We start from the raw sequence: 21619 nt of genomic DNA, 5'->3' as shown, positions 1-21619 counted from the left end.
AAATATGCTCGACTATGCATATAATTGATAGCTTTCGAAAGAAAACACTCTGACGTGTCCAGAACTGCAAAGATATTTTCTGTGTGTGCCCTAGAACGTGAGCTTCAGGCAAAACCAAGATGAGACGGCTTCCAGGAAATGAGCAGGATTTTTGAGGCTCTGTTTTCCATTGTCTCCTTATATGGCTGTGAACGCGAGAGGAGTAAGTCTGCCCTTTCTGTCGTTTCCCCAAGGTGTCTGCAGCATTGTGACGTATTTGTAGGCAGATCATTGGAAGATTGACCATAACAGACCACATTTACCACGTGTCCGCCCGGTGTCCTGCGCCGAAATTGGTGCGCAAAAGTCAGCTGCAAGTATTTTTCCACAGAATTCAGAGGAGAATGCAGGCTTCCACGAACGATATATCAATGAAGAGATATGTGAAAAAACACCTTGAGGATTGATTCCAAACAACGTTTGCCATGTTTCGGTCGATATTATGGAGTTAATTCGGAAAAAGTTTGACGTTGTAGGTGACTGAATTTTCGGTTCGTTTCGGTAGCCAAATGTGATGTACAAAACGGAACGATTTCTCCTACACACAGACGCTTTCAGGAAAAACTGCACATTTGGTATGTAACTGAGAGTCTCCTCATTGAAAACATCCGAAGCTCTTCAAAGGTAAATTATTTTATTTATTTGGTTATCTGGTTTTTGTGAAAATGTTGCGTGCTAAATGCTACTCAAAATGCTAAGCTAGCTTAGCATACTCTTACACAAATTAGTCAATTGCTATGGTTCAAAAGCATATTTTGAAAATCTGAGATGACAGTGTTGTTAAGAAAAGGCTAAGCTTGAGAGCAGGCGCATTATTTTCATTTTATTTGCGTCACGATCCCGGATCACGATCCCGGATCCGGGATGGGGATTTTCAACAGGTTAACTGACTTGCCTAGTTAAATAAAGGTATAAAAAATAATAATAATAATAATAAATAAATAAAAATCGGCAAATTGCCGCCCCAAAAAACTTGAAATCGGCCCTAATTAATCGGCCATTCCGATTAATCGGTCGACCTCTAATCCACATGTACACTTCCAATTGACTCAAAATATGTCAATTAGCCTATCAGAAGCTTCTAAAGCCATGACATCATTTTCTGGAATTTTCCAAGCTGTTTAAAGGCACAGTCAACTTAGTGTATGTAAACCTCTGACCCACTGGAATTGTGATACAGTGATTATTATTGATAAGTATAATGATCTTTCTTTAAACAATTGTTTGGAAAAATTACTTGTGTCATGCACAAAGTAGATGTCCTAACTGACTTGCCAAAACTACAGTTTGTTATCCTCTCTGGGATATGTGGGACACTAGCATCCCACCTGGCCAAAAGCCAGAGAAAATGCAGACGCCAAATTCAAATATATTACGATGAGAAATCAAACTTTCGTGAAATCACACATGTAAGATACCAAATTAAAGCTACACGTGTTGTAAATCCAGCCAACATGTCAGATTTCAAAAAGGCTTTTCGGCGAAAGCAAACGATGCTATTATCTGAGGATAGCACCTCCGTAAACAAAGAGAGAGAAGCATATTTCAACCCTGCAGGCGTGACACAAAACACAGAAATAAAAATATAAATCATGCCTTACCTTTGACGAGCTTCTTCTGTTGGCACTCCAATATGTCCCATAAACATCACAAATGGTCCTTTTGTTCGATTAATGCCGTCGATTTATATCCAAAATGTCCATTTATTTGGCGCGTTTGATCCAGAAAAACACCAGTTCCAACTTGCACAACGTGACTACAAAATATCTCAAAAGTTACCTGTAAACTTTGCCAAAACATTTCAAACTACTTTTGTAATACATCTTTAGGTATTTTTTAAAGTAAATAATCGATCAAATTGAACACGGGATGATCTGTGTTCAATACAGGAAAAAAAACAAACTGACACTACCTTTCTGGTCACGCGCCTCTAACAAACAGTACACTTGAAGTGACCCTCATTTTGAACAGGGCTACTTCTTTATTACACAAAGGAAAAACCTGGTGACATCCAGTGGAAGCGGTAGGAACTGCAAGAAGGTTCCTTAGAAATCTGGATTCCCAATGAAAATCCATTGAAAAGAGAGTGGCCTGAAATCTGAAATCTGGATTTCGCCTGCTACATAAATTCTGTTATACTCACAGACATGATTCAAACACTTTTAGAAACTTCAGAGTGTTTTCTATCCGAATCTACTAGTAATAATGCATGTCTTATCTTCTGGGGATGAGTAGCAGGCAGTTGAATTTGGGCATGCATTTCATCCGGACGTGAAAATACTGCCCCCTGTCTCCAAGAAATTAACAAGAAATGTGTGGAGTGGTTGAAAAACAAGTTTTAATGACTCCAACCTAAGTGTATGTAAACTTCCAACTTCAACTGTACCTGCTGGAGCGTGTGCTACGGGTGGGTGTTTTTATGGTGACCAGTGAGCTGAGATAAGGCGGAGCTTTACCTAACAAAGACATATAGATGTCTTGGAGCCAGTGGGTCTGGCGACAAATATGTAGCAAGGGCCAGCTGACGAGAGCATACAGGTCACAGTGGTGGGTGGTATTTGGGGCTTTGGTGACAAAACCGATGGCACGGTGATAGACTGCATCCAGTTTGCTGAGTAGAGTGTTGGAGGCTATTTTGTAAATGACATCGCCGAAGTCGAGAATCGGTAGGATAGTCAGTTTTACGAGGTTATGTTTGGCAGCGTGAGTGAAGGAGACTTGTTGCAAAATAGGAAGCCAATTCTAGATTTAATTTTGGATTGGAGATGCTTCATATGAGTCTGGAAGGAGAGTTTACAGTCTTGCTAGACACCTTTGCTATTGCTATTTGTTCTCCCAACTTTGCAAGAGAATGTGTCAGTAATGAGCTACACTGTGAAGGTTATTGTTGCCAGAAGTTGCTTTGAATTTGTATATTCTTGTAAAAGTCACTAACTGTCTGGCAAAATGTTGCCAGTAACCTACTGTGCCTTCACTGACTCTTCTGTTGACAACATACACATCACTTGCTGATTGGCAGCATACTGTAACAGCAGCAGCCTATCAGAAGATTGCAGGTGTGGCTTATTCGAGGCGTGGCTTTCAGCTAGCTCTTTTTGATCTCCCATAAGAGGGAAAGTCATTCCAGTTAATCTGGTCTGTTCATAAATATTAGGCTTGGACACTGTCAGTTATGCAGCCCTGTTAACCCTGTCAGTTCTGAGACCCTAGTTGAAATTGGCTTTTTGTTTATCTGACCATTTATGTACATGTTCAGCCCTTATATTTAGCCTCACAATTAAGTATTTTGCCATTTACTTTTAATGTCAACCAGGGCTACAAGTGGAACATAAACTATTTGGCATAAATTGTTGCATTAAAGACTTTAATTTACAAATGTCTATAAAAACTAAGATCTGCCAAAATAAAAACTCATTAAAAAAGTATTTATATGAATGCTGTAAGTACAGAAATTGTTTCCTCACTGGGACATGAATATCCAACTAGTCAGTGACAACTGTGTGGCGTCTGGAGTTTGTGACAGCAAATGTGAGCTTATTACAGTATAATGGACACAATGTCCTGGGATTTCCTATGATCTTCTATGTAGAAGAACCCCTTTCCTTCTAACGACTCCTGTGTAGCTTGTGAGCTTTGTCACATGTTCGTGAGAGTTTGGGATCCGCCCTTGTCTCACAAAAACTGTTCAAGCTCAGCCCTAATCACACAGACTAATGGTTGTTATCTACGGATGCAGAATAAATAGACAAATCCAATGGTACAACCAAGAAGTCTGTAGCACACAATGTTTAAAAGGGGTTACAGTCCAAATCGTGCCGGCTTTACGGTGGGACTAATTGGGTTGAAGGCTGACATAAGTGCATGTGATACCAAAGAACCATAAGATATTTAATTGTAATACTCACTTTCCTACCTGACCATAAGGTCAGTGGGTGTAATGGATTAGCGTCTATAAATTACTGTGAATTTCACAATAACCCACTTGTTACTAGTTGACAGTAAGTTAATGAAAATTAAACATTAACTTCCTGTGAACAAACTGCCATTAAGCTACTGGAAAATGCACAGTAACTTAACAGTGCAGCTCTTGATCGTCACACATTCTTACACAGATTGCAGCACTGACAATTTTAGACATGCTCAACTTCCATCTACCTAATGATGAAACCAGTTAAACTGGTATAACACTTCCACTAACAGTTGGCACAAATACATCATATTTTAGACCATGACCCAAATATGCTAATGAGCCTGGCCAGCAAATTTGCCCCACCTACATTTCAAAGTGCAGTAATGATTGTAACTAAATCTGCGCTCGTAACCAAGTGGGGAATGGATATTTACCACATATAACTGCAAAAATCCACTTGAACAAACCTCCAACTGGTAGTTACTTGTTGTAAATTAGTGAGTGTAATTACTAGTGGTTAACAACTAGTGGGAAACGCCTCCATCATTCCTGAGCTCCGACTTCTCCCACATGCTGACCTCTAAAGTCACCTACAAAGGACATGACCTCGATAACAGCATTTTAACCATTTAAATGTAACAAAACATTATTTATTAAAAGTAATCTATTAATATGTTTTTCTACTCTATAATTTGTTTACAAGCATGATAGCTGTACTTTTAGTTTATGGTTAACGCAGCTTGTTGGCCATTAGCCAATTGGTTAATCAGCTGAATCAGGTTAGTTACAACTGGAGTTGGAGTGAAAACATACAGGAGGGTAGCTCTCTAGGAACAGGCATGGAGAGCCCTAGACTCAAGGGTTAACTGAGAATGGTTTGACAAACAAACATCCAGTCAGCATCCAGTCAGCTCATTGATGGGGGAGAGAGAGAGAGTTGTGTACTGTAAAGAGAAGTACATGTATGAGTATAGGACCAAACTAAGAGGCCAATGATGTAGATGCCAGGGAGGTCTGCTGGTAGCTGGTTCCTCTGTAAAGCTCTATGTTCTGTATGGTGGTGCTACTAGTCTGGTGATGTAGTTCCTCTCCTCCCTGCAGTAGAGCCTCTTAGTCCACTCTATTCTGGATCTGAGCTTTAAGACTAGGCTTCCCGAAATAAGACCTGGAACACGCATGGGCCATCTCTCACACACACACAGGGCATTACGTCAGGCTTTGGCCATAGTGAGTGGGGAGTACTAGCCTGTGGCAGCTGCTCTGTGAGAGGATGCTGATGGGATTCACACACACAGACACAGACACAGACACAGAGACAGAGACAGAGACAGAGACAGACAGAGAGAGAGCAGATTATGGCTGGCTGCAGCAGCACTGTTACAGACAGACAGGCAGACAGACAGGTTATGTAAAACTGCTGCTGCACCACTATCTATCTGACATAACCTGCAGCCTGGCATTACCTCATCTCACTATTTGCACTATTTGGGAAATAGGGTGCCATTTTGTACAAACCACTGGTCAAAAGTAGTGCACTACATAGGGAACGGGGTGCCATTTGGGAAGCAGTCAAAATGTTGTGTGCGCTAGTAAGCCAGCATGTATGCTAGGGACCTCTCTCTGTCACTAGAGATTAGGCATTACCTAACCTGACACCAGCCCAGCTTCACACCAGACAGTGTCAATATAAACATGGACTACACAGAACTTTTCATTCATAAAAACAACTCTCTCCTTCAGGCAAATCAGTAGCAAAGTAGTACAGATTCAAACATATTATCTCAGGAATACAAATCAAATTGTATTTGTCACATGCGCCAAATACTACAGACCTTAAAGTGAAATGCTTACTTACAAGCCCTTAACCAACAATGCAATATTCATTTAAAAAAATAAAAAATAAAAGAAGCAAATCAATAAAGAGCAACAGTAAAATAACAATTGCGAACATAAATACAGGGGGTACCGGTACAGAGTCAATGTGCAGGGGCACCGGTTCGTCGAGGTAATATGTATATGTAGGTAGAGTTATTGAAGTGACTATGCATAGATAATAACAGAGAGTAGCAGCAGCGTAAAAGAGGGGGGGGGGCAATGCAAATAGTCTGGGTAGCCATTTGAATAGATGTTCAGGAATTTTATGGCTTGGGGTTAGAAGCGGTTGAGAAGCCTCTTGGACCTAGACTTGGTGCTCCGGTACTGCTTGCCGTGCGTTAGCATAGAAAACAGTCTATAACTTGGGTGACTGGAGTCTGAGAATTTTATGGGCTTTCCTCTGACTCCGCCTATTATATTGGATCTGGATGGCAGGAAGCTTGGTCCCAGTGATGTACTGGGCCGTTCGCACTACCCTCTGTAGTGCCTTATGGTCAGATGCCGAGCAGTTGCCATAGCAGGTGGTGATGCAACCGGTCAGGATCCTCTTGATCGTGCAGCTGTAGAACCTTCTGAAGATCTGGGGACCCATGCCAAATCTTTTCAGTCTCCTGAGGGGGAAAAGGTTTTGTCATGCCTTCTTCACGACTGTCTTAGTATGTTAGGACCATGATAGTTTGTTGATGATGTGGACGCCAAGGAACTTGAAGCTCTCAACCTGCTCCACTACAACCCTGTCGATGAGAAAGGGGCAGTGCTTGGTCCTCATTTTCCTGTAGTCCACAATCATCTCCTTTGTCTTGATCACATTGAGGGAGAGGTTGTTGTCCTTGCTCCAAACTGTCAGGTCTCTGACCTCCTCCATATAGGCTGTCATGTCATTGATCAGGCCTACCACTGTTGTGTCATCGGCATACTTAATGATGGTGTTGGAGTCGTGCCTGGCCGTGCAGTCATGAATGAACAGGGAGTACAGGACTGATCACGCACCCTTGAGGGGCCCCCGTATTGAGGAACAGCGTGGCGGATGTGTTGTTACCTACCCTTACTACCTGGGGGTGGCCCGTCAGGAAGTCCAGGATCCAGTTGCAGAGGGAGGTGTTTAGCCACAGGGTCCTTAGCTTAGGGATGAGTTTTGAGGGCACTATGGTTTTGAACGCTGAGCTGTAGTCAATGAATAGCATTCTCACATAGGTGTTCCTTTTGTCTAGGTGTGAAAGGGCAGTGTGGAGTGCAATAGAGATTGCATCATCTGTGGATCTGTTGGAGTGGTATGCAAATTGGAGTGGGTCTAGGGTTTCTGGGATAATGGTATTGATGTGAGCCATGACCTGCCTTTCAAAGCACTTCATGGCTACAGACGTGAGTGCTATGGGTCGGTAATCATTTTGGCAGGTTACCTTCATGTTCTTGGGCACAGGGACTATGGTGGTCTGCTTGAAACAGACACAGACATGGAGAGGTTGAAAATGTCAGTGAAGACACTTGCCAGTTGGTCAGCGCATGCTTGGAGTACACATCCTGGTAATCTGTCTGGCCCTGCGGCCTCGTGAATGTTGACCTGTTTAAAGGTCTCACTTACATCGGCTGCGGAGAGCGTGATCACACAGCTGGTGCTCTCATGCAGGTTTCAGTGTTACTTGCCTCGAAGTGAGCAAAGAAGTAATTTAGCTCATCTGGTAGGCTCGTGTCACTGGGCAGCTCTCGGCTGTGCTTCCCTTTGTAGTCTGTAATAGTTTGCAAGCCCTGCCACATCTGACGAGCGTGTAGTATGATTCGATCTTAGTTGCTATATTGACGCTTTGCCTGTTTGATGGTTCGTCGGAGGGCATAGCGGGGCTTCATATAAGCTTCCGGGTTGGAGTCACACTCCTTGACAGTGGCAGCTCTACCCTTTAGCTCAGTGCGAATGTTGCCTGTAATCCATGGCTTCTGGTAGGGGTATGTACGTACAGTCACTGTGAGGACGACGCCATTGATGCACTTATTGATGAGGCCAGTGACTGATGTGGTGTACTCCTCAATGCCATTGGAAGAATCCCGGAACATATTCCAGTTTGTGCTAGCAAAACAGTCCTGTAGCTTAGCATTTGCTTCATCTGACCACTTTTTTTATTGACCGAATCACTGGTGCTTCCTGCTTTAATTTTAGCTTGTAAGCAGGAATCAGGAGGATAGAATTATTGTCAGATTTGCCAAATGGAGGGCGAGGGAGAGCTTTGCACGCGTCTCTGTGTGTGGAGTAAAGGTGGTCTAGAGTTTTTTTCCCCTCTGGTTGCACATTTAACAAGCTGGTAGAAATTACGTAAAACGGATTTAAGTTTCCCTGCATTACATTTCCTGGCTACTAGGAGCGCCGCCTCTGGACGAGTTTCCTGTTTGCTTATGGCCATATATCGCTCATTGAGTGCGGTCTTAGTGCCGGCCTTGGTATGTGGTGGTAAATAGACAGCTACGAAGAATATAGATGAAAACTATTTAGGTAGATAGTGTGGTTTACAGCTTATCGTGAGATACTCTACCTCAGGCGAGCAAAACCTCAAGACTTCCTTAGATATCGTGCACCAGCTGTTTACAAATATACATAGACCACCACCCCTTGCCTTACCAGAGGCTGCTGTTCTATCCTGCTGATACAGTGTATAACCAGCCAGCTGTTTGTTATTCATGTCGTCGTCTAGTCACAACTCGGTGAAACATAAGATATTACAGTTTTTAATGTCCCGTTGGCAGGATATACGTGCTTTTAGTTCATCCACTTTATTATCCAGTGATTGTGTGTTGGACAATAGTACCGATGGCAAAGGCAGATTAACCATTCGTCGCCAGATCGTCGCCAGATCGTCCGACTCATGAAAGTAAAGTTCTTTGTTCATTTCAAGGTGAGTAATCACTGTTCTGATGTCCAGAAGCTCTTTTTGGTAATTTTTTATGTTATTTTACCAGGTAAGTTGACTGAGAACATGTTCTCATTTGCAGCAATGACCTGGGGAATAGTTACAGGGGAGAGGAGGGGGATGAATGAGCCAATTGTAAACTGGGGATTATTAGGTGACCATGATGGTTTGAGGGTCAGATTGGGAACTTTGCCAGGACACCGGGGTTAACACCCCTACTCTTACGAAAAGTGCCATGGGATCTTTAATGACCTCTGAGAGTCAGGACACCCAATTAATGTCCCATGCGAAAGACAGCACTCTACACAGGGCAGCATCCCCAATCACTGCCCTGGGGTATTGGGATATTTTTTTTAGACCAGAAGAAAGAGTGCCACCTACTGGCCCTCCAACACCACTTCCAACAGCATTTGGTCTCCCATCCAGGGACTTACCAGGGCCAACCCTGCTTAGCTTCAGAAGCAAGCCAGCAGTGGTATGCAAGGTGGTATGCTGTATTTTGTATATGTCATAAGAGACAGTAGCAACAACATTATGTACAAAGTAAGCTACAAACAATGCGAAAAAACTAACAAAATAGCACGGTTGGGTAAGAGCCCATAAAACGGCAGACATCCCCTCTGGCACCATTATCAATCACAGTAGGCAAGAGAGTGATCAAGACCTTTTCACTTTTAATGTAACAGAAGTCTATCTGTGGTCCGTTGGAACTCAGGGGCCTACTTTGTGTGTGTGTGTGTGTGTGTGTGTGTGTGTGTGTGTGTGTGTTTTTCCTTATGGGGACCAAAGTCTTTAAAAGCTGGGCAGTATTTATGCATTTAATTTATTTCTGAGTATATTGTCATTTGTATTACATTGAGCTGAACTACACTAAAATGTATTTTGAAACAAGATACTTTCGAGAGCTGTATTTTGTATGTTCTAAATACTTTCTAGACAATTTTTTATAGCGGTTCCCCATTTTGTGGCCCTCTTTCCCCCTGCATTGGTATCAGAAGTCTAATAACACTACTGTGTGATAAGAGCGTCTGCTAAAGGAATTAAATATAAATGTCAAAATAGACAATTGCAAAGCATGCAGAGCATTATTCTAACAACCTTCGCCCCGAAACAAGGTTTTGTCTAGAAGGGATACAGCTTTTGTCAAAATGGGGTTTTTTTGTAGGACGTTTAGGAGAATTTAAGCAGCAGGTTAGGATAATTAGGTTAAGCTATATCCCATCTAGACATGACCCTGAAAAAAGGCCAATAATAATACCCAGTGTGATTTGCAGTTCATTTTGGTATGTTCATTTTCACCTATACGGTACATTGGTCCTTTAGCTGACACTCTTATACAGATTGATTTACAGTCAGTGCTACAACTAAGGTAGTTAAACATTGACTCTCAGGTATAGATGCACCAAACACAATGCACAGTTACTTTTTTTTTACATCAAGGTGTCTTGATTAAACAGCGAAATGATCCTAGGTATGACTTTCCTAAAACAATTCCATATGGCTTGGCTTAGACTGTAGAGGTCACTGGCCTACACATAATACCCCATAATTTCCAAGTGGAATTGTGTTTTTAGAACATTTTACAAATGTCTTCAAAATGAAAATCTGAAATGTCTTAAGCCACTAAGTATTCAACCACTTTGTTGTGGCAAACTTAAATAAGTTCAGTAGTAAAAACTTGCTTAACAAGTCACATAATAAGTTGCATGGACTCACTCTGTGTGCAATAATAGTGATTTTAGACTACCTCATCTCTGTACCCCACACATACAGATAATTGTAACGTCCCTCAGTCGAGCAGTGAATTTGACACAGATCCAACCACAAAGACAAGGGAGGTTTACCCTAGCCTCACAAAGAAGGGCATTGAATAACCCTTTGAGCATGGTGAAGTTATTCATTACACTTTGGATGGTGTATCCATACACTCAGTTACTACAAAGATAAATGCGTCCTTCCTAACTCAGTTGCCTCAGAGGAAGGAAACAGCTCAGGGATTTCACCATGGCCAATGGTGAGATTAAAACAGAGATTTGTGGCTGTGATAGGAGAAAACTGAGGATGGATCAATAACTTTGTAGTTACTCCACAATACTAACCTAAATAACAGAGTGAAAAGAAGGAAGTCTGTAGAGAATAAAAATATTCCAAAACCTGCATTCTGTTTGCAATAAGGGACTAAAGTAAAACATACCAAAAAATTGCAAAGAAACGAACTCCCTGCCCAGAATACAAAGCGTTATGTTTGGGACAATTCCAACACAACACATCACTTCGGGGCAAATCCAACACGACTATCACTCTTCATACCACAAGAATGTTGGTGGCAGCATCATGTTATGGGTATGCTTGTCATCCGCAAGGACTAGGGAGTTTTTTGTGGGGGATCAAAATAAATGGAATAGAGCTAACCACAGGCAAAATAGAGGACAATCTGATTCAGTCTGCTTTCCAGCAGACACTGCGAGGCAAATTCACCTTTCAGCAGGACAATAACCTAAAACACAAGGCCAAATATACACTGGAGTTGCTTACCAAGATAACATTGAAGGTTCCTGAGTGGCCTAGTTACAGTTTTCACTTAAATCGGCTTGAAAACCTATGGCTGTCTAGCAATACTCAACAACCAACTTGACAGAGCTTGAAGAATTGTTTTGTACAATCCAGGTGTGCAAAGCCCTTAGAGATTTACCCAGTAAGACTCACAGCTGCAAACACTGCCAAAGGTGATTCTAACATGTATTGACTCAGTGGGTTGAATACTTATATAATCAATGTGTTTTATTTTTCATACATTTTTTACAAAATCTTTGAATTTTTTGTGTAGATCTTTGACCAAAAAATTACAATTAAGTCCATTTGAATTCCCCTTTGTAACACAACAAAATGTGGAATAAGCCAAGGGGTGTGAATACTTTCTGAGGTTACTTTATGTATTACAATGAACTATCACCGTCAACGGTCATACAAATTATATGAGAGCATTTCTATGCAAGTTATTCTCCAATAAAAACAGTTCTGCTGTTACGCAGGCTCTAAAAATGCTATCATTGAAAGCATGAACATTTCCCATGGTAAATGCATACATTGACTACAAACAAACATAGTAGGGTAGTAGTCTGCATAAATGAATCTACTGAAAATATTCAAGTAGACCGATCAAAAGAGATAAATGAAGAGTGAAAAGCGGTCTTTAAATGAAGCACATTTTTACTCCTGATCTTATTTAGACAAACGGGTTGAAAACTTATTGAGTCAAGACATTCCAGCTTTTCATGTTGTATTCATTTGTAAAAATGTCTAAAAACACAATTCTACTTTGACATTATGGGGTATTGTGTGAAGGCCAGTGACACAAAATCTCTATTTAATCCATTTTAAATTCAGGCTGTAACACAACAAAATGTGGAAAAAGTCAAGGGGTGTGAATACTTTGACGGCACTGTATATATGTCTATGTATAAACAACTTTTTAGTGCACCAGGCTTGGGGTCAATTCCACAAATTCAATTATACTTAAATTCTCTCTCCCTGTAAATTCCATTTAATTCAATTAAATTCCAATGATCGGTACATTCTAATAATTAAATTCCCAATTTAATATTATCCCCAACAATTCACCAATTTCCAATTCCAATTAAATTCTCTCAGTCTGATCATGTCACAGTTCTGACAGCCGAGCCCTAGCTATATAGAAATACAGGTTGAAATGATTCAAAACAAATCCTACAGTCATTTTTGTATACTATGTGCATTCATCCCATTAACTGGGTGTCACGACTTCTGCCGAAATCAAAGCCTCTCCTTGTTCGGGCGGTGCTCGGCGGTCGATGTCACCGGTCTTCTAGCCATCATTGATCCATTTTTCATTTTCCATTGGTTTTGTCTGGTCTTCCTACACACCTGGTTTCAATCCAATTCATTACCTGTTGTGTATTTAACCCTCTGTTTTCCCTCATGTCTCTGTCAGAGATTGTTTTATGTTTTGTATTTGGTGCGCGACGGGTCCTCGTACCACTTTGTTGCATTGTATCTCATGGTTTTGGAGTTAAGTTATTAAAATACTCCATTCCACCCAGTTTTGATTCTCCTGTCCCTGACTTCCCTGCCACCTATACACACACTACTGTGACACTGGGAAATGTAAAAATATTTAATTGCAATTCAATTCTAAAGAAGAATGTTTTTACATTTCCAATTCAAAAAGTATTATTCCAATTCAATTAAAATGTCATTATAATTGACCCCAACACTGCAGTGCACTACTTTTGACCAGAGCCCATAGGGAACCTTCAGTTTGTCCTCCTACTGAACAATGTGCAAACACACACACACACACTGGTCCAGAAGTGACCTGCTTTTAACAGACAGCCAGAACAGACAACAGTGAGCAGAACGTGGCTATCTCCTCCGCAGCACTTGCTAGACATTTAAAAGAGCTGGAATTCACCTGTGGGTTTTTCATTGCAACATAGCCTTTGCATATTTAACTATGTAAACCATATAACAGACATTACTGTAATACCTCTTTTATTTTACACAACTTAGCCATTTAGCAGACGCTCTTATCCAGAGCAACTTACTGTAGTGTGCATACATTTTCATACTGGACCTACGTGGGGATTGAACCCACAACCCTGGTGTTGCAAGCACCATGCTCTACCAACTGACCCACACATACCAAAAAATTGCAAAGAAATGAACTCCCTGCCCAGAATACAAAGCGTTATGTTTGGGGCAATTCCCTTCTTTTTTTTCCAAAGCAGATACCATTAACCCTAGTGACCTGGTTCACTAAGTACACAGTCCTTGTGGGCAGAACGCATAAGACACACACACACAATGATTTACATAAGCATGCATATCAAACAAGGTCTATGCAGCTATATATAATCCACAAGTGTGCAACGCGATGCTTCACTTCAGTCCCATTTCTCCTCATGTACCAAAGGGAGAATGAATACTTCCATGTCTTGCCATGGCTGGCCAGTAACAGAGAGATGTTCACACGGACCAACGGCAGACAGCCTCAAATCCCAGATAAGAGATGTCGATCAGTCAGTAGAGAGCTCAGGCAGAGGAAACCAGCAGGAAGACTATAACATCTAGAGTCTTCAAGAGGTCTCATGACAGAGACAGGACCTGACAATAACAAAGTCTGACTGACCACCAACCACCACCACTCCCCAGAGACGAGAGACAGAGAGATACACAGAGAGAGAGAGACCCGGAGAGACTCCATTCTAATCCTGGAAGATTCAGGCCATTAGTACCTGGACATACAGACAAGACCATAACCACCATGGAGGAAATAAATCAATAGCTTTAATATCATGTCAATCTGATTCAACTGGAGAGTATCTACATTCCAATCAATATCTGTTTAGAATGTAAATAAAGTCTCAAGGGTTTACCTTCAGCCTGATATCTTGTTGTCACATACAGTACACACACAGTACAGGCCTCTAAAATGGACCATGGCCGCTTCAGCATCTAAAGAGCCCCACACTATTAGTCAGCAGTGCTCTAATTCTCTCAATAAAGGCTTTCGAGATGAACGCAAAGGACACTCCACTCCCAGTACTGTAGCTGTGTTGCAGAGGCAGTGGAAGCACATTCATAGCTAGCCTGGATGCCAGTCTGTTTCTGCTCTCTTGCCAACTTCTTGTCTCTCATTGCCACTGTCATACCTTATTTCCATGAGGAGTTGGCAAGAAAGCAGAAACAGACTGGCATGCAGGGTAACTCATAAGAGCTCTCCTCTGCTCACGCTACTGTCTTGTAAAGGCTTTATGACAAGGTAAGAAATAGATTACATCATATGTCACAATATTCATCCTCTGTTGTCAAGGGGGATTCATTTGAACATTGTTTTCTACACGAGATTGTACACATTAAATGATCCAGTGTTAAATCGACACAGAGTCTTAAATTGAACACATACAGAGTTAATATAACGCCTGAATCAACACTAGTAATGTTACTAGGTAACATTGGCCAATTTGCTCTATGTAATCCCACTGTAACATAATGATAATAACGTGATAATAACATGCATTTGACTGATCCACAGTGAAGACCTCCACGGAGGAAAACAGTAAGCTCCTACATATGAAGTAAGGTAGGTTATTGAAGAATTACCATGATAATGAACTAATAAAATCTTGTGACTCAGCATCGTGTGTGTGTGAGAGAGAGAGGGGGGAGTGAGAGAGAGAAACAGGCAGACGGACAAGACGACAGAAATATAGACAGACAAAGAGAGGGGGGGATTTACCAATCTCGCCTAGCCTCAAGAACCTTCTATTGCTTCCACCGTCACGAATCATAGATCGGCTATAGCCTACCTGCTAAGCTCAACTATAGCTCTCCTAGTCTAAAACGATCCAAAAACGGTAGCCTATCCATAGATAATGAAGATGATATATGTCTAAATCAAATAAGAGGCCCCTTTGTCTTAACAATAGAAACAAGTAACAGTTAGGCTTAACCAATTCAAAACATCTCCTGAAGGCTTTTTGAACGAAACTGGAGATAAGGATTTGATAGCTTACAGATTCGGTTATGAGTTAACCGGGACCGCCGATGTTTCAGCACCTTACGTGCTGGACCTGATAGAAGCAGCGCGTCAAATGCACCGGCGTTCTGCAGACCGGCTGGTTGTGACATCGGCCGACCGTTCTCCCTGCAGCGCCGACTATGCGTTCACCGCAGATCAGCAATTCACATAAATAGGCTATAACAGCATACAAATTCTATCAGCAATATTTTATTTCGTGTAGCCTACCAAGATAAGATGATTGATTGGTTGGTTCAATATGCTACAGACGCCAACAAACTACCAATAAACAGTTCTAGGTGATCCATTATGGGCAAGGTTTGCGAGTCCCCATCTTCAAGTGTGACCTTTTAAATGAAACAAAATGCTAAGATGTAGGTGGCGTTGGAAGTGACCACAAAATATGTCTAGCTGCCCTGCACTATTTAGCAGTTCCAACAGTGGAAATGAACAATGAATCCTTTCTCTTGATCGATTCATTGGGGAAGCTCACATTATTTCTGCTCATGCACTGACGCACACAATTAGAAAACTTCATAAAACCAACACGGTGATGTGAATTAATAAAATACTAGAAGATACAGGCAAAAACACCCGACCATTTTCACTTCGTCTACATTCTGTTTTCAATCAATATAAATAGATATGTCATCTTTACCTGTTCGGTGCAGTGTCTGGCTTCGCAGTAGAACTCGCTCTGCCGGAGCGCAGACTGGCAATGGAATCCTGGGCCCATTTAGCCCCTCCCGCTACTCCCTGACTACCGTAAGTATTTCAACAGGGGCGCTACAGAATTCACACTCAATGATAACAAGACCATTAATATTTCATAAACCATTCTAACCCTCATTAATTGACTTTAAAAAAGCAAATTATTATAAAAAGCAAATTAATCACAATGGCAGTTGGTTAGGCGATTATTTAGTTAAGGTGCTAGACAGATGCTAGACATGCAAAATAATAGGTGCTAGACATTCAAAATAACACTCAACACTTGAAAATAATATGAGGCCAGAGTGGAGTATCAGTTTAGTCCCAAATGGCATCTTATTCCCTTTTTTATTTATTACCGTTGTTTTACCAGGTAAGTTGACTGAGAACACGTTCTCATTTACAGCAACGGCCTGGGAAATAGTTACAGGGGAGAGGAGGGGGGTGAATGAGCCAACTGTAAACTGCGGATTATCAGGTGACCATAATGATTTGAGGGCCAGATTGGGAATGTAGTCAGGACACCGGGGTTAACACCCCTACTCTTACAATAAGTGCCATGGGATCTTTAATGACCTCAGAGAGTCAGGACACCCATTTAACGTCCCATCTGAAAGACGGCACCCTACACAGGGCAGTGTCCCCAATCACTGTCCTGGGCCATTGGGATGTATTTTTTATAGACCAGAGGAAAGACGGCACCCTACACAGGGCAGTGTCCCCAATCACTGCCCTGGGCCATTGGGATGTATTTTTTATAGACCAGAGGAAAGACAGCACCCTACACGGGGCAGTGTCCCCAATCACTGCCCTGGGGCATTGGGATGTATTTTTTATAGACCAGAGGAAAGAGTGTCTCAACACCACTTCCAGCAGCATCTGGTCTCCCATCCAGGGACTGACCAGAACCAACCCTGCTTAGCTTCAGAAGCATGCCAGCAGTGGTATGCAGGGTGGTATGCTCCTTTACAGTGCACTACTTTTGACCAGGGCCCAAGTAAATAAAACAAACTAATTGTGCCATAGGGCTATATAGGGAACAGGGTGCCCTTTGGAATACAACTATGATGTTCGTTATGACTCACTGAAATACAGTACATTGGAGCTGACAGCTTTTCACATTATGACAGATCAATACTCCAACAATGTTTCAGGTCAACCCTCATAAACAGCAACACAGTGAAAGGAGAGTCAGGGTCACCTACTACTACATACAATAGTTAGGAACCTGGGCTTTGTCCCAAATGGCACCCGTTTCCCTATATAGTGCACTACATGACAAAACTCCACTGTGCAAAAAGTGAGTTGGGTGCCACTTGGGCCGCAGACCTAGTCCACCAGGCTGGTTAGGTCATGTTGATGTTTTTTTTGCTGGTCATACTTAGTAGGCCTATTGTTGCAACACTTTAAACCATTGTAGTGTACATATAAAAACTGCAAAACAGATGCTACTTCACAGTGACCCTTTCACACACCTTTCCTTGGCCTTGCCTCTTTCTGTGATGTCTGCTCATTGAAGGTTTAAATACACTTCAAGGGAAGTACAAGGGGAATGGCTCCTAGAGTCTAGGGGTGGCTTCTCCACCCCCCTTGTTCTCCAAGCCTGCTTCAGATGAAGCTGATAATCTCGACCGCTACTTGCCTGCATTTAGCCTTCCAAATGGCACCCTATTCACTATAGTGGACTACTTTTGACCAGCACACTATATAGGGAATAGGGTGCCATTTGGGATGGAAACCCTGATGATGCAACTGAAGGACAAAATGGGCCTGGATCTTTGAGTCTGTGCTGCTGATGGACAGAGCAGCTCAACACTGAGGAGAAGCTCAAAGTTGAACAGTTAAAGAACTGACTGGACAAGTAGGTTTAGGAAATTAAGCTCAGAGTGTGAAAGATAAGTTTGACAATGACAGCAAGAAAAATACTAATTATATGTAGAGTGGAATAATCACCCTATCAGAGGCTAGGCCTATTTAAGAAGCATAACTAAATGCTTAGGACTCTCTCAGGCCTTGGCATGCATTCATACCACATTTTTAGGTCCTCTTACCTAACAAGTATGTGTCTCACTAAATTCTTATTTGCAAATAAAGGACAACAGCGCCACACTGTGTTGAGCGTGGGCCATTCAGTCTGGCCAGGTAATGGGAGTTTTTGCAGTGATTACGAAGTAACTGGTTTGACCACTCAATACTATAATAAAAGAACAAGACACATGAATGACAGTCTTATGCAATAGATCCCCTGCTGGGTGTCGACGAACAGTAGGGATTCAACATGTGGAATCATTGGGCCAATGTTATGTGGTCAGAGGCAATAGAACGACCATCCCGTTACCTTTAACCATTCATCGGCACAGTCTGGTTTGTCCTTAATAATGTGACCGACAGTGGCCTGAATGATTTTAATGACTTGTGTTCAACAGAGATTACACCGTCAGACGAGAAGTACACCAACTAAAAAAAAAAAAAAAAAATGAAAATATTTCACCTGTTTTTTCTCTGTATAAAAATGATCACTTACGGAAAAATACAATCTGTTAACCAAGAGTAAAACTGGTGAATATCTAAAAATACCTACATACACACATAGACTTTGCATTTTCAGACACGTCTTGAAACATAAATAAATATCAAAACAACAACTACGTACATACAGTGGCTACGATCGGTTGTGCACTAGTACACAGATCTTAAATAAGAATGCAGGTCAGGGTTACTTTTTAAAAAGTACACATTTAAAATGTTGAATATCCAACACAGTCCACACCAATATCTTACAATAGAGGAGAGAAATTTAAGTAAATAAACACTCTCCTAATTTTTTTTTTTTTTACCAAATTAAAAAAAAACATCACTGTATTCAGGAAATGTAGCAAACATTAGGTGTGACATCTCCTCCAGGTAGATCATGCCTCCTCTTGTATCTTTGTCCCTCAGGTCTCCTAATCTTCTGTGGAGACCTGTTGAAGACAGAAAACAGGCACTTAAAAAGGTGTGGAACACACTTTCCATTTAACCATAAATAAACCATTAAGCAATGGATCAGTGAAAAGGTAGTTGGGCGTGCTCTCCATAACACTACTGCTTTATGACATACCCAGCCCACATCAATAGACTGGTTGATACATGCATTCAACAACACAAAATACACACTTCTATAAGTACATAAGTGTACATGCTACCTGTGCTGTGCAGTGGTAAATCCAAGCCATCTCAGGTGACTCTGCTCACTGCTGTAAGACTGTTGTTCCCGTCATCTACAGCACGTGGTGGTGTTGTACTAGACAGGGTTGAGAATGGGTGTGACTGAACAGATACACTGTTCTCGTCTGTGCTGCTGGTGGGCACTGCCATCGCTCTCTCCTCCCAGCGAGGCTCCTCCTGCTCCTCTTCATCACACCTCAGAGCCGCATCCTCATCCTCACACAGGGGGAACACACGACTCTCCCACGGGAAACAGGGCTGGGGAGGAAGCAATAATGAGGGCAACATACAAGTACATTACATTTATCACTATCATCTGTGGGTAACACAGCATGGGCAACTGAATGTCAAAAATTAGATTGAGCTAGTATAAAAACACACACCGTACATCATTCTCCCGTGATAAAGGGTTAGATTTAAAACCAAAATTCATGCAAGGCGAGTATGGTCCCTGTGACCTTCACACCCACATCCTGCGCATCAGGGAGCTTGCAGCCTTCCCTCAATGTGTGAGAGTGGGCACTCTCCCTACCTCCTGACAGACACCACCACTACTCTATCATTACTAGCAGGGTCGGGGAGTAATGGATAACACGTCATGGATTTTTTTAAACTGTAACTAATCCAATACCAGCAAAAATAGTGTAATCGGATTACAGATATTGAAAAACTAGATGATTACTTCTAAGATGACTTTTAAATTCAATAAAAAAATATGACACCTTTGTTTTCTCAATGACATTTAAAATCAACATTTAAAAAAGGTGCAAGTTTAAGTTTGTTCCACCTGAGCGAGACTGACCACAAGTCAGAGACCACTATGACGACACACCAAATGTGTTTGATGGATCGCGGGGAAAAGAGCAGGAATAGGTTTCTGTAGGCTACAGACCAAGCTGTCTTCCAATGGTGAGACTGCTGTCGGCATCCAAAGATTATCCAACTTGAATAAACACTTGGAGGTAAGGATGACAGCAGTGGTGTCATTCACAGACTATACAGATATCACCTATTATTGATGTCTACATAGCGCAATGATGTGAATCACACTGCTGCTCTCTCATTTAACTATTTGTACCTTACAGATTGTGGTTTAACCGTAATGGTTGAATTGAAGAAGTTTAAACTGCCTATCAAATCATTGATTTTGCTACCAGTGGACAGCCAGTGAAAAATGTGATCTTGGAGCAGCTGCATAGGGCAGATCCCAATCTATGGAATAAAAGTTTGAGGCCGTTCCTCCCTTCCAAACTCCATGGTATTGTGCTCCATACTGTCAAAAACAAGTTAAAATTAGGAAGACCACGAGTGGGGCTATCATTGCTCAATCTAATTTATGCTGCTAAAAAAATAAAAATCCGGCCTAACGGTCACATGACTTTGATAGACTTAAACAGCTGCAAATTATTGAGATAAAGTGTCTACAACAAAAACATACAGCGCATTCAGAAAGTATTCAGAGCCCTTCCCTTTTTCCACATTTTGTTACGTCACAGCCTTATTCTAAAATGGATTTTAAAAAAGTATTATCTACACACAATAACCCATAATAGCAAAGCAAAAACTGTTCAGAAATTTTTGCAAATGTATAAAAACAAAGAAAACAAAATATCACATTTACATAAGTATTCAGACCCTTTAATTCAATACTTTGTTGAAGCACAATTGGCAGCGATTACAACCGAGTCTTCTTGGGTATGGCGCTACAAGCTTGACACACCTGTATTTGGGGAGTTTCTCCCATTCTTCTCTGCAGATCCTCTCTAACTCTGTCAGGTTGGATGGGGAGCGTCACAACTATTTTCATGGTCATGTATTTTCAAATCTAGAGATGTTAGATCGGGTTCAAGTCTGGGCTCTGGCAGGGCCACTCAAGGACATTGAGACTTATCCCGAAGCCATTCCTGCGTTGTCTTGGCTGTGTACTTAGGATCATTGTCCTGTTGGGCGGTGAACCTTCGACCCAGTCTGAAGGCCTGAGCGCTCTGGTGCAGGTTTTCGTCAAGGATCTCTCTGTACTTTGCTCCATTCATCTTTCCCTCGATCCCGACTAGTCTCCCAGTGCCTGCCACTGAAAACATCCCCACAATACGATGCTGCCACCACCATGCTTCACCGTAGGGATGGTGCCAGGGTTCTTCCAGTGACTATTGGTATTCAGGCCAAAGAGTTCAATCTTGGTTTCAGTAGGCAGCTCTCTCATCCATTTATATGCAGATGATACAGTCTCATACTCAAATGGCACCTCCCCAGATTCTTTGTTAAATGCTCTACAACGAAGTTCTTAGTGTCCAACCATATTTCTCTGCCCTTAACCTTGTTCTGAACATCTCCAAAACAAACGTAATGTGGTTTGGTAAGAAGAATGCCCCTCTCCACACAGGTGTGATTAATACCTCTGAGGGTTTAGAGCTTGAGTTA

The 21619-nt window shown here is 41.7% G+C and overlaps 2 protein-coding genes across 3 annotated transcripts in view; both read right to left on the bottom strand.

Annotated features, from left to right (window-relative positions):
• The window catches only part of LOC135547566 (microtubule-associated protein 2-like), a 164178-nt gene extending 148187 nt beyond the window's left edge, over positions 1 to 15991 (bottom strand). The window contains exon 1 of the mRNA XM_064976680.1: positions 15939 to 15991. The gene's annotated coding sequence lies outside the window, so the exon portion shown is untranslated. The remainder of the gene's footprint in view (positions 1 to 15938) is intronic.
• Positions 15992 to 18382: 2391 nt separating this feature from the next.
• kansl1l (KAT8 regulatory NSL complex subunit 1-like) overlaps positions 18383 to 21619 on the bottom strand; it is a 28682-nt gene continuing 25445 nt past the window's right edge. For both annotated transcript variants that reach the window (XM_064976678.1, XM_064976679.1), the window contains 2 exons: positions 19177 to 19456; positions 18383 to 18954 (listed from right to left, as the gene is read on the bottom strand). In XM_064976678.1, the coding sequence (XP_064832750.1) occupies positions 19208 to 19456 (249 nt within the window). In that variant the 3' untranslated portion in view covers positions 18383 to 18954; positions 19177 to 19207. The remainder of the gene's footprint in view (positions 18955 to 19176; positions 19457 to 21619) is intronic.

The sequence above is a fragment of the Oncorhynchus masou genome, chromosome 10 (assembly GCF_036934945.1).
Source record: "Oncorhynchus masou masou isolate Uvic2021 chromosome 10, UVic_Omas_1.1, whole genome shotgun sequence".
NCBI classification, from domain to species: domain Eukaryota; kingdom Metazoa; phylum Chordata; class Actinopteri; order Salmoniformes; family Salmonidae; genus Oncorhynchus; species Oncorhynchus masou.
This window is presented reverse-complemented; position numbering and strand designations above follow the sequence as displayed.